The sequence below is a fragment of the Pongo pygmaeus genome, chromosome 17 (genome assembly GCF_028885625.2).
Source record: "Pongo pygmaeus isolate AG05252 chromosome 17, NHGRI_mPonPyg2-v2.0_pri, whole genome shotgun sequence".
NCBI classification, from domain to species: domain Eukaryota; kingdom Metazoa; phylum Chordata; class Mammalia; order Primates; family Hominidae; genus Pongo; species Pongo pygmaeus.
In genome coordinates, this window is record NC_072390.2 from 71,733,013 (window position 1) to 71,745,236 (window position 12,224).

At 34.4% G+C, this 12,224-nt stretch overlaps 1 protein-coding gene across 1 annotated transcript in view; it reads left to right on the forward strand.

Moving 5' to 3' along the window:
* The window catches only part of WDR7 (WD repeat domain 7), a 392,926-nt gene that overhangs the window by 174,915 nt on the left and 205,787 nt on the right, over positions 1–12,224 (forward strand). Inside the window, exon 21 of the mRNA XM_054460414.2 lies at positions 1,692–1,805. Coding sequence (XP_054316389.1) covers positions 1,692–1,805 — 114 coding nt within the window. The remainder of the gene's footprint in view (positions 1–1,691; positions 1,806–12,224) is intronic.

Consider the following 12,224-nt stretch of genomic DNA (forward strand, 5'->3'; position numbering starts at 1 on the left):
GGGACTCAGATATTTTAAAGATTTATATATTGATTTAGTATGAAATCATGATTTTTGATTTTGTATTTGAGCAATATCTATTTAGGAATGTGATGCTTACCTTCTCATCTCCTCTTTGTGATTATTTTACTGATAGCTATTTTTAATAAAGTAATATTATTTTTCTAGTACATCCCCTCCTTTATGTTAAAATTGATCATATAAATCTAACAATAAAAGTGCTTCTGTAAGTTAAACATTGAGTACATATGGAGACAAAGAAGGGAACAACAGACACCGGGGTGTACTTGAGGGTGGAGGGTGGTAGGATGGTAAGGATTGAAAAACTACCTCTTGGGTACTATGCTTATTACCTGGGTAATGAAATAATTTGTACACTAAACCCCCATGACATGCAATTTACCTATATAGCAAACCTGCACATGTACCCCTAAACCTAAAATAAAAGTTAAAAATAAAAAAAAAAATGCTTCTGCAAAGTTGTGGCTTTGTCATTTTTTATTCATCAGGGATCATTCTTTAGCATTATTATTATTATTTAAAGCAACTCTGAATAAACAGTGGTACCAAAATGGTGTGTTTTAGTCCACAAGTTTAAACCTTAGAGCTTGGAACTGCCTACTGGTAGGTCCATTTCTGGATCTGTTATGGTGGTTTGTGACTAAGGTTCTTCGGTTCTTCCTCTTTTGATGCCTTTGGTTAACCGGAGGTAGCAAGGCTGAATTTCACATAAATGTTTAAGTTAATACCCCTTGGAAGAAAAGAAGTTCTTGAACTAAAGAAGTGTTTGGTCTTTAAAATATTTAAATGGATTCTAAGTAGGCAGTTATTGATATCCTTTTAAGGTGATTTGGTTAGAAAGTTCAACTCCTAGAGTAGCTTCTAATGGGGAAATTTTTATATCATCATGATTGAGAAATACGTTTTGATAACCATGTGAAAAATATCGATGCACCCTAGTATCTTTTGCGAAATTGAGAAATAATGTGACAGATGCAAGATGATAACAAATACGTATCATCAAAGATGAAATGATAGGTATGTAAGGAAAAGACATTTGTGTGAGCTGGCAAATTCTCAGGCGATTTACAGAATGGAAGCTTTTGGCCTCTGAACTTCTTTGCTTGTCTGCTTTCAGTTAGGTTCTTTCATTGTGATAATTACGTGACCTTATATCAAATTCCTTCATAGTGGGAGATGTTATACTTTTTTTTGGGTAGTGTGTTTCAGGTCCGTTACTTAGCCCCAGGGCACAAATTCTTCTCCTGTCTTCGTCTTTCCTCCCAACTCCCAAATTATAAACAAACTAACATTAAAAAGAAGTAAACTTTTAAAACAATCCACACTTTCCTCTTTGTTGAATAATTGTCAAAATCAGCCAAAGTAACTGTAGCAAAAACGTTGAAAGGAATCAAGTAAAAAATGTAATACTTCAGCATCCTGTTTCTGTTTTTCCCAGATCTTGGTTAAAAGTAAATATAGTACATACCCATGTCCATATATACATACAAATAAATAGAGCACACATGAATGTTTTATTCATTGATTTGTGTCTCTCATTTTGGTGAACATATATATATTTTTAATGTATTGTGTTTATGTCCATTAAGTAAATTAAAAATCTTCAAAATTTCTGTTTGGCTTACTTTTCATTTTTTAAAATGAAGCCTTGTGATTCATATTTGTTTTAGCTGGAGTCACATCAGAAGCCATGCAGACTATCACCACGGCTCCTGATGCCTCAGGGCCTGAAGCAAAAGTCCAGGAGGAAGAGCATGACCTTGTTGATGATGACATCACCACTGGTAAGCACAGACATCTTTAACATCTGATTGGAGCTTTGTTTGATATTGCAAAATGTTTTCTAGGTTATTTGTGGTAGAATTAAGTATTTCGATGGAAAGGATGGAAACTTGTACTGATGGTGTATTTAGTTTTATTAAACTGTTTAGTGTCCTCTTTAATTTTGAGGTGAAAAGAAGTGGAACTGTTTCTTTGATCCAGGTTTGCTCATTGTAGCTCTAACAATAAACCTGCTAGCTGTGCACTTGTTTTCTGGAGACCTTTTAATTCAGAGTCTGCGATCATTGCTAAAGCCTTGGAATGTGTAGAGGAATATACTCATTAAGTTTTGAAAGATTTTGCAACTATCGGGTAAACTAAAGAATACTAAAATTTAATCACAATATATACAATATAAGCTGTATAGGAAGACTTACTCTTTATACCTATACTGTAGAAGTGAATGCTGCTTTTTAATTGTTTGGCCACTGAACATTCTTATCTGTATTACCTTTCACATAAAGTGAAATTTAGGTGAAAAACATAAAGCAAATTTTAGGAATCTCACACACTATAAATGTTTAGCCTATCTTTTTATACTCTTAAGCCAGTTTCAATTACTGGCTGGATCTCCAAATACATTCAGCTCAATTTCTTTGAATGCACAGAGGATAAAAATAACCTAGTATAAATACTTACATTGATATTAAGAATAATAAGCTTTTGTTTTGGATGTGGATGGTTAAAATTTAAAATTTGATCATAAAATGTATAATTGTTGTGAAGCAACAAGTATTAATTTAATAGTAAGAAATATTCATTTACTAGTAATCAATATTTTAGAAAGAAGTATGCCCAGAAAATATTAATTTAATAGTAATCAATAATTTAGAAAGAAGCATGCCCAGAAAATAACAGAACATTTGTAACAAAAATTAAAGGGAGGGCCGGACACAGTGGCTCACACCTGTAATCCCAGCACTTTGGGAGGCCGAGGTGGGCAGATCAACTGAGGTCAGGAGTTTGAGACCAGCCTGGCCAACATGGCGAAATCCCGTCTCTACTAAAAATACAAAAATTAGCCAGGTGTGGTGGTGGGCGCCTATAATTCCAGCTACTCGGGAGGCTGAGGAAGGAGAATCACTTGACCTGGGAGGCGGAGGTTGCAGTGAGCCAAGATTGCACCACTGCACTCCAGCCTAGGTAACAGAGTGAGACTCTGTCTCAAAAAAAAAAAAAAAAAAAAAAAAAAAATTAAAAGGAGAAAAGAAAGGGGAGGTTTCCTCCTTCCCTCCCACCCTCTGTGATAGGTAGGTTACTGTTACATGGGAAGAAGAAAGTCTAAGATCTCCCTTGAAAATTTACAAAGTGTATATTTAAATACCTATAGCCTTGTACCACTGCTGCCTAATATTGCCAAAGTTGGGGAACATCTGATTTTCAATAAAAATGAGATGATGATGGTGGCTATTACTTTTAAATTCTTTTTAATGTGTAAGTTCATTGATGAAAAATATTATCCAACCTAAATATGAAGGATTTCAGGAACTTCTAATTTTTCTGATAGTCATTTAGCACTTTACAATTATAGAATTTGTTTCAATAGCTGCTAAAGAAAATCTATTTTATTTGCAGATTTTTTTTTTTTTTTTTTGGAGACAGAGTCTTGCTTTGTCACCCAGGTTGGGGTGCAGTGGCACGATCTCGGCTCACTGCAACCTCCACTCCCAGGTTCAAGCAATTCTCCTGCCTCAGCCTCTCAAGCAGCTGTAACTACAGGCGCGCACCACCATGCCCAGCTAATTTTTGTATTTTTAGTAGACAGAGTTTCACCATATTGGCCTGACTGGTCTCAAATTCCTGACCTTGTGATCACCCGCCTCGGTCTCCTAAAGTGCTGGGATTACAGGCATGGGCTACTGCACCTGGCCTATTTGCAGATTTTTAAGCCAGTCCGTGTTTGTTCAGTTTTCACTGCTTTTCATACTGTTATATGTATGTTTTTTGTTATATTTTAATTCCCTGTAAAGTTTAAAGACCTTCTAATCTATAAAAAGTAGTTGTTTAAGTCATAGCAAAAATAAATTTGCCTTTGCAATAGTAGAATAACTGAATTTGCATTCTGGAATAAAAGCTGAATTTTTGAGCAGTCAAGTAAGCATTGTTAAATCAGTACATGGACATTTTGAATTATGCACTACCAAAGTCATGAGGTAGCATTATAGTATATGATTTTTTTAATTTTATTGTTAGCAAAATCAAGAAACTAAGAATGCAAATCTAATTTGAAGAGTCTATTAATGCTACATACACTATATTTTAATCTGTAAGTTTGGTTAAACATATGTGACAAATGGCTTTTATCATTTGATTTATTCATTTCCTGTCATGGGTACTAGGGGCAAGAATGTTCAATATCCGAAGAACTTAAATAACTAAAAAATGGCTTCCTTACCATGTTGTCAAAGCAACTAGCATGTTGCAGCCTGTAGATCGTTTGGGTTACCTTTAAATTGTGTGACTTGATTAAGCTGTCGTATAGATTTTTGTGAGGGTTTAGAAGAAAACCATATTTCTTTTCATTGACTAGAATCCTATCTAAATTGCATTATGAAAAATATGGTAGATGCATTGAGAGAAATCTGATTCAAGCACAATAATCTTGTTTTGGGGTAACTAGTGTTATAGAGAGCCAGTACTACAAAAGGGAAAGCTGGCCAGTGCAGCCATTCAGATGATTTTTCCAGTTATTTTAGAGGAATTGTTCTAATATTTCTTCATAAAATAAGGAGTAATTATATCATGACAGGTATTTGCCTGCATTTTCAGGGAATTCTTATTTGAAAGCTATAGTTAGGCTAATGTGTATAGTTGTATTACTTTTATTGTTGTAGTAATCTGGGTCTTAATTTCTAGAAATAGTCTGAGCAAGATAATTAAAATATGAGGTATAATATAATGCTTTCAGTAAAGGCAGAATACTTTTTGAAATTTTTCTTTTGGGTACAAATGGGTTAGGTGTGAATGCTGTCTTATGACAGTTGAATCTGAGTCTAGTAGCCTTTGTTAGCATTTGCCTTATCAAAGTAAAGAAACATGGATTAAGCTGTACAAGTGTTGGCTATGATCCATTGGAACTAATTAAATTTACTTGAAATGAAGAATCTTAACTGGAAGAGAACAGCTAGAAAGACTAGGAGGAAAAAAATTGGGTCTTGATTGATACAATTTAAATCTTCACTCTGTCATTTAAAAAATATGCTGCAGCTTCTTTCTCTATCTCTCTTTTTAAAGCTAATATCTATTGATCGGCTCTACAGAGTAATGCCAGTGTGCCTTGGTCAACACACATACTCAGTTTTACTTAGCATTCTGTCTTGAGGTTCATCAAATTCTTTCCTTTAACCATATGTTTTAAATTATATATCATAGACATATTAGCCATCTTGGCGGATTAATGTTGTTTTATGTAGAAAAATATTAAAACCTATTTCACATTTTCGTATTGTACAATATGCATGGGAAATGTACTTTTCAATGATGTTGCTTTAGGATTTATAATACTCTGTATATTTAGAATCTGTTTTAACTGCTTAATAGAATTTTAAACAATAGTGTTGATTCTAGATTATAATTTGAGTCACAAGAATAGTGCTGTATACCTGTGTGTTTGCTTTTATATGTATACGTTTATTTCCAGTATTATCACTTAATTGCTATTTAGATATATAACTGACATTTATAAATAACACTTTCCTATTTATACTATGTTATTAATAGGTCATAATTATACTAATGGAGTAAATCTCACTAAAGCTGACGTACATAGAAGAAATTTTGGATTGATCATAATCTGCTTTTCTTGAGACCTTCCTGTGACTTAGTTAATTTTATGTGTCTTTTATCATGGTACAGTATAGCATTCTGATTGAGGGTGAAGTGATACACCTTCTAAATACTGCATCTAAAAACAACCTCACCTTAATTGCAGGCTGAACAGAATTTTGGAAGGGTTTCATTCACAAACATGCATGTATGCCTTTAAGAAAGTCCCTATATTCTTCTGAGGGTCATAGTTTGGTGTCTTACCTCTTGTTCAATACAGCAAGGACACGAACTGACCAAAAACAATGACAAAGGGTCAAGAGTCACTGACATTGTCAAAAAAAAAAAACCCACCTTGATACTAGATCAGCAGCACAGTTGACAGGTTCAACTACAAAAGCAACAATGATATATGGATCCCAATGGGTGGGTCGACTGTACTTATTTAACTTTTTGATGCATTTTTTGTTAAATTATAATTAGCTACATTTTGATTACTCATTCAGGGGCAAATATATATCTTCCCATTACTCATTAATAGATGCAGAGAATAATGTATTTTGCTATTCCTGTGTATTTAGTGCTGACAGAACCTATATGTGTCCGTATCCCTCCTCCCCCTGCCCTCAGTTACGTTCTACAGACATATATTTTAAATCTAATTCCTTACAGCTCTGTATTTTACTGATTTAAAGTTTTAAGTTTCTGAGAAGATGTCCTGTCTTATGGTAAATTGATCTAAGTTTTCTGTAAATGTCCTTTTGTTTTTCTTGGATTATAGAATCAAATTTTTTTGTAGGTATAATCTTAGAGACTAGCTTATGTTCTCCTTTTACAACCAAATAAATTAATATCATTCTTTCTTTAAAAACTTACATGATTGATACCCAGTGTCCCAAAACATGTTATTTGACCTTTCATTCAGAAAAGTCTATATAACATGAATGAAAATGAAAAGATCTATTAATGATGAAAAGTAGTATTATATATTACTACACACATTAATAGTGTGTAGTAATCCTCTCAGTAGTCATCTACTCATTCAATCTGTAAATATTTTTGAGCACTTTAGTGCCAGACACTGTTTAGGATATGCCATTGAATAAAATAGGCAATCACACTTGTCCTTGTGGAGCTTACATTTTCATGGAGGGAGGCAGACAATAATAAGAAGAAGTAGTAAATAAATATACAGTATATTAGAAGATGAGAGCTGCCATGGAAAGAAGAAAAAATAGAGAAGGGTAAGAGAAGTTAAAAGTAGTATCACTTGACAACTTTCTTTTATCAAGCACATTACATATGAGCCTTATGAAATTACTTTGAAGTAGATACTAATATATTTCCAGATATGTAGTTGAGGAAACAAGCTTAGAGAGATAACTTTTACAGGGTCACATATGTACCAAGTAATAGATCTGGGATTAAAATGAGTCCTACCTGATTCCAAAGCTGATGTGTGGTCTTAAGCCCTACTCTGCACTGCCTCACATTCTCAAAGTAACTCATTAAACTTTGGAAGATTTTCATTTTATTTTGAAATATGAGATGATGTCACAGTTTACCTTGATTGTTTATGATAAGAGGTAGTTACTTTGCTGGATATCTAATCTCATCATTATTCCCCCTGCATACCCCTCCTTTTTTTTTTTTTTGACATGTGGTTTCTGTTGCCTAGGCTGGTCTCAAACTCTTGGGTTTGGCTGGGCATGAATAGTGGCTCACACCCATAATCCCAGCATTTTGGAGAGCTAAGGCAGGAGGATTGCTTGAGGCCAGGCATTTGAGACCATCCTACACAACAGGGAGACACCCTATCTCTATAAAAAAAAAATTAAAAGTTAGCTAGGTGTGGTGGTGTGCACCTGTGGTCCCAGCTACGTGGGAGGCTGAGCTGGGAGGATCACTTGAGCTCAGGAGGTCGAGGCTGCAGTGAGCCATGTTCGAACCACTGCACTCCAGACTGGGTGACAGAGCAAGACTCTGTCTCAATAAAAACCAAGGAAAAACTGGGCTCACGCTATGCTTTCTCCTCAAACTCCCGAGTAGCTGGTACTACAGGTGTGCTACTGTGTCCATCTAGTCTGATTATTTAAAATGCAAATTTGTTATTCTAAATTTAGACCAAGAGATTATCTCCTTTAGGAAAAAAATCACTGCATATTCGTTCTTTAAATTTTCAAACATTATTTAGGACTGTTGTAACATAATAATATAAATAGAAGTATTTTTCATTACTAAACGGTCAGTTTATTGCATACATGTAAATGTTCGTTGTTGTGTCCAGCTTTTTGAAGTCATCAGTATAAAACTGATACATTAATATATGTTTATACACTAAAGTCAACATCTCTACTATTTTAACATAGAGCTGAAAAAGACGTCTAGTCTGAGACTAAATATTGATTTGTGCATTTACTTACTAAAGGTCCTATTCATAAGATGTTTTTACATTTGTTCTGAATGAAAGATACGAAATTTACCCCGTTAAAGTACAGATAAGCTCCAAAGAACAAAATATGGCATATTATGTATTCAGAAACTAGACATTCTTTCCTAGCCAGGAGTCAGAGGCTGTATAATTTGTAAACTAGAATAAGAGACTTCCACCCGCACCCTCTGCCTTTCTCATTCTTTAACTTATATTTAACAGCCTAAAAAGTAGTTTAGATGTATGTGAATTTTAAGTCACTTCTTCTAAATTTTCACTACCCTTGCTTTTGACTTCAGCATGTTAGCTACTACAAAATATATGAGTTTACTATATTAAGGCTCTTAGTAATTATAAATTACTACAGCTATGGTTTTTGTTTTTTTACTCTGCAGTTTTCATGAAAACAGATATTAAGAAAAATAAAAGTGTAAATTTCATAGTTTTCTGAGTGAACTATGTCATTTCAAATAATTTACCTTTTTGTCCTTTTTTAAAAAAAATCTGGGAGAAGAAACCATATATGAAAATATTTCTTTCTTGTTTAGTGTTTAATGCTCAGCTTTAGTTTGTGTTGAAGGACAAGTAGAATGTTTCTAAATACAGTATTTGAGAAAGTTTTTGACATGAATATTAAAATACAGAAAAAAATGATGCTGTATAAAACTGAGATACACTTTCTTTTCTCATATTTTCTCTCTGGGTGATTTACTTTTTCTCTTCTTTCGTAACTACCACTTGTATGTTAATGACTGTCAATCAAATCTGTATCTCCAACATAGCCTTCTCTTTTCAATATCAGATTCATATGTCCTCCTGCCTGAATGTCCTGTAGATACCTAAATACCAAGTGCAAAAGGAGCTATAGGCCAGTTTGGTGGCTCGTGCCTGTAATCCCAGCACTTTGGGAGGCCGAGGCCTGCAGATCACCTGAGGTCAGGAGTTCGAGACCAGCCTGGCCAACATATAGTATAAACCCATCTCTACTAAAAAATACAAAAATTATTTGTATTCGTAGTGGTGGCAGGTGCCTTTAATCCCAGCTGCTTGGGAAGATGAGGCAGGAGAATCGCTTGAACCCAGGAGGCGGAGATTGCAGTGAGCTGAGATCGCTTCACTGTGCTCCAGCCTGGGTGACAGAGCAAAACTCTGTCTCTCAGACAAACAAATAAAAAACAAAAAAGGAGCTATATTTCTTCCTAAACCTCATCTTCTTTCATATGTATACCTCAGTTAAAGGCACATCACTAATGGTACCGTTAATTACCTGACATCTCAAACTTGAAGCCCAAGGATAATCCTGGCTTTCCCACTTTTTAACAATGTCCACATATAGTTGGTGTAAGTTCTTGTAAAATGTGCCTCTTAAATATCTCTCAGTGGTTTTTGTCTTCTTTGTTTCCACAGAGAATACCTAGATCCAGCCTTACATTTTTTCTTCTTCAGATTATCGTTGCATTTTCCTGCAACCATCTCCCTGTCTTCATTCTCTTGTTCTCATCCAGATCATGTCTTCCATGACTCTGAGGGTTTAAGAAGCCAGTTCATCACCCTTCACCCTCATTAACAGCTACTTAATGACTTCCCATTGAATATAGCTCCAAATCTAAATACCTTGGCGAGATATCTAGGGTTTTTTAAGAGCTGACTTATATCTCTGATGTCATCAGCTAAAGCAGTACTTAACTTTGTTCCCCAGAGTACCCTGCTATTTTGTGATTCATATTTTGCATGTGCCGCTCCATCTGGCTGGCATGCTCTTAACTCTTACGTATGGGATGAAATTCCAAGAATTTCCCTCAAATTCAGCTTGAGTGTCATCATCTTCATGAATCCTATCTGGACCCTTCTTATATAATATCTCCCTGTTCATTGTACACACTTGTGCTTTTGCAGCTTAATAATATGTAGCAATAATGACATCTGTAATTGTGTTAAGTGATCATTTCACTTGCCCTTTCTGAGTCATGTGGGCATGTGACTTTTACCTTCTTTTATGTCTAGCACTAGAATAGCTGGTACATAGCATCTTCTCAATAAATGTTTATTGAATGAATGGTTGAATTAATGAATCCATAAGATTACTCATATTTCAAGCAGCACTCTTATACACTGTGTATTTACTTAAATACATTTGCTATATCCTTCCTATACTTACATAGTTTATATTTCCTTAACCTCCCTGCCCATCTTCTTAGTGGCTATTTAAATGGCTCAAAAAATCTTGGTAACAAATTAGTGAGGTGATGTAGGCTTATTTGTAGATAAATTATCTCTTGATATTATGAAAATGAGACTGGGAACACATCTAAGAACACAATTAGCTCTACCGAGTTAGTCACTGTTGTTTCTGTTTAAAAGTTTATCTTTTTCTCTTGGAAAATAATATGTGTTCAAAATTAGGAGAAGGATGTGATACACAGATTTAAATAAGAAAAGATAGGAGGAAAAAACCTGGAACAAATGTGCTTTGTAACTTGTCTTAATGAGCAGGTGGAAGTTGGGATGTGCTATTGGAATTGCACGAACAGAGAACTAGACCTGATAGAATTCTCGGAGAATCCCCTTTCTGTGGTCTGCCTTGGCCCTTGCAGGTTTGGTAGACAGTGGAGATGTACTTGTGGATGATGGTCCCAGTTTCTTCAAAGTCTGGGAATCCCTGTTTGGTTGCTGCCTCTTCAGTCACCCTTTTCTTCCTTGCTCTGGTAACTGGGCCTCCTCATTTCTAGAATGGATTCTGTCAGCAAAAGCCAGAGTCTTTAATCAACTGTTGCCTTGGCACCAAATCTTTTGTAATGCTATTTTCCAATAAGGGCACTTTTATTTTTTGTGTGTGCATGTAAAGGTTGTTTGCATGTAACATTTTTGCAAGGTGTTTCGGCAAATAAATAGTAATTAACACCACCTTTGCAAACTTATGTAAAAGAACACATTGCAAAATCAAGAACTTAAAGTAATAACTATCACAATGACTTAGCAGCATTTATTGAGTACCTAATATGTGTCTGACTGGCTCTATGCTCTTTTAAATACTCACACAATTCATGTGATGCCTTCATTATCGCTTCCGTTTTACAGGAGAAGAAAATGAGGCACAGAATGGTAAAGTTACTTGCCACATAAAAGCCACAGATAGGAAATGACAAAGTCGGGATTTGAAGCTGGGCTATTGCTTCTAGATCTTGTGCTTTTAAATTGAAGTAATTTTTTAAAAATCAAGTCATTTATAAACCTTACAAGAGAAAAAATAAACACATATATTATGACTTGTCATTTTCTTTTTGTGTTATATAGAAATTTCTATTTTAATTTTTAATATAGCTTAACTTTTTATGTAGTACAAAGAAATATTTGAAATGTGAAGAAAATACCTCCTGTTTTCTTAAAAGAGAAACATAGAAATTCAGTATATGAAGATAATTTTATGTATTGTCTAGATAAACTAGAATTTCTACTTCATGTTCATATAAAACCACACACATAAATACACCAACACATAAACAGTATTAGATCAGAAAGCCTTAAGTTTTGAGTTTCGCATTAACTATTATATATTTCTTTTGCTAAATTTAGACCAAACAGGAAAAAAGCAGAAATACTTAGTTGGATAATAATGTAGATGCTGCATTGGGGTTGGGGGAGGGCAGGTGGGTGGTAGAGGGAAGCCATCCCTGTGAGTGAATAACCTTCAGGATGAACTTAAAGTTTGGCCTTTTGTGAGCTGTGTAATAATACCTCATGGATAAGAATGAATTGCATTAGATTGTGGCACACTATTATATATCTGTATATTACATGAATTGCCCTTATAATTGGTATCAAACCCATATGACCAAAAGTTGTAATTCACAAAAGTAATGACAACAATGTCTCATAATTCACAGACTCTATGTCATACCTGTGAATGATTGCTTTTACTGTGCAAACCATGTTAAAGGGGAAAAACAGGTTTTAAAATGGATGTCGGGTTCTGAAGACTCCTTCTTCCTGATACTTCATAGTCATTTTTAATACACAAAAAGATAATTAAATTTACTAACATCTGTAAGTTTCCCCATGATTTCTTGGTTTAAAGTCACTTGCAAATGTAAAAGCTTTTGCTCTTAATTTGAGGTTTTAAATTACAAATGAAAGGTAATATTTAATATTTGAAGTGAAGATAGCCATAAACCTGAATGTATTTTCT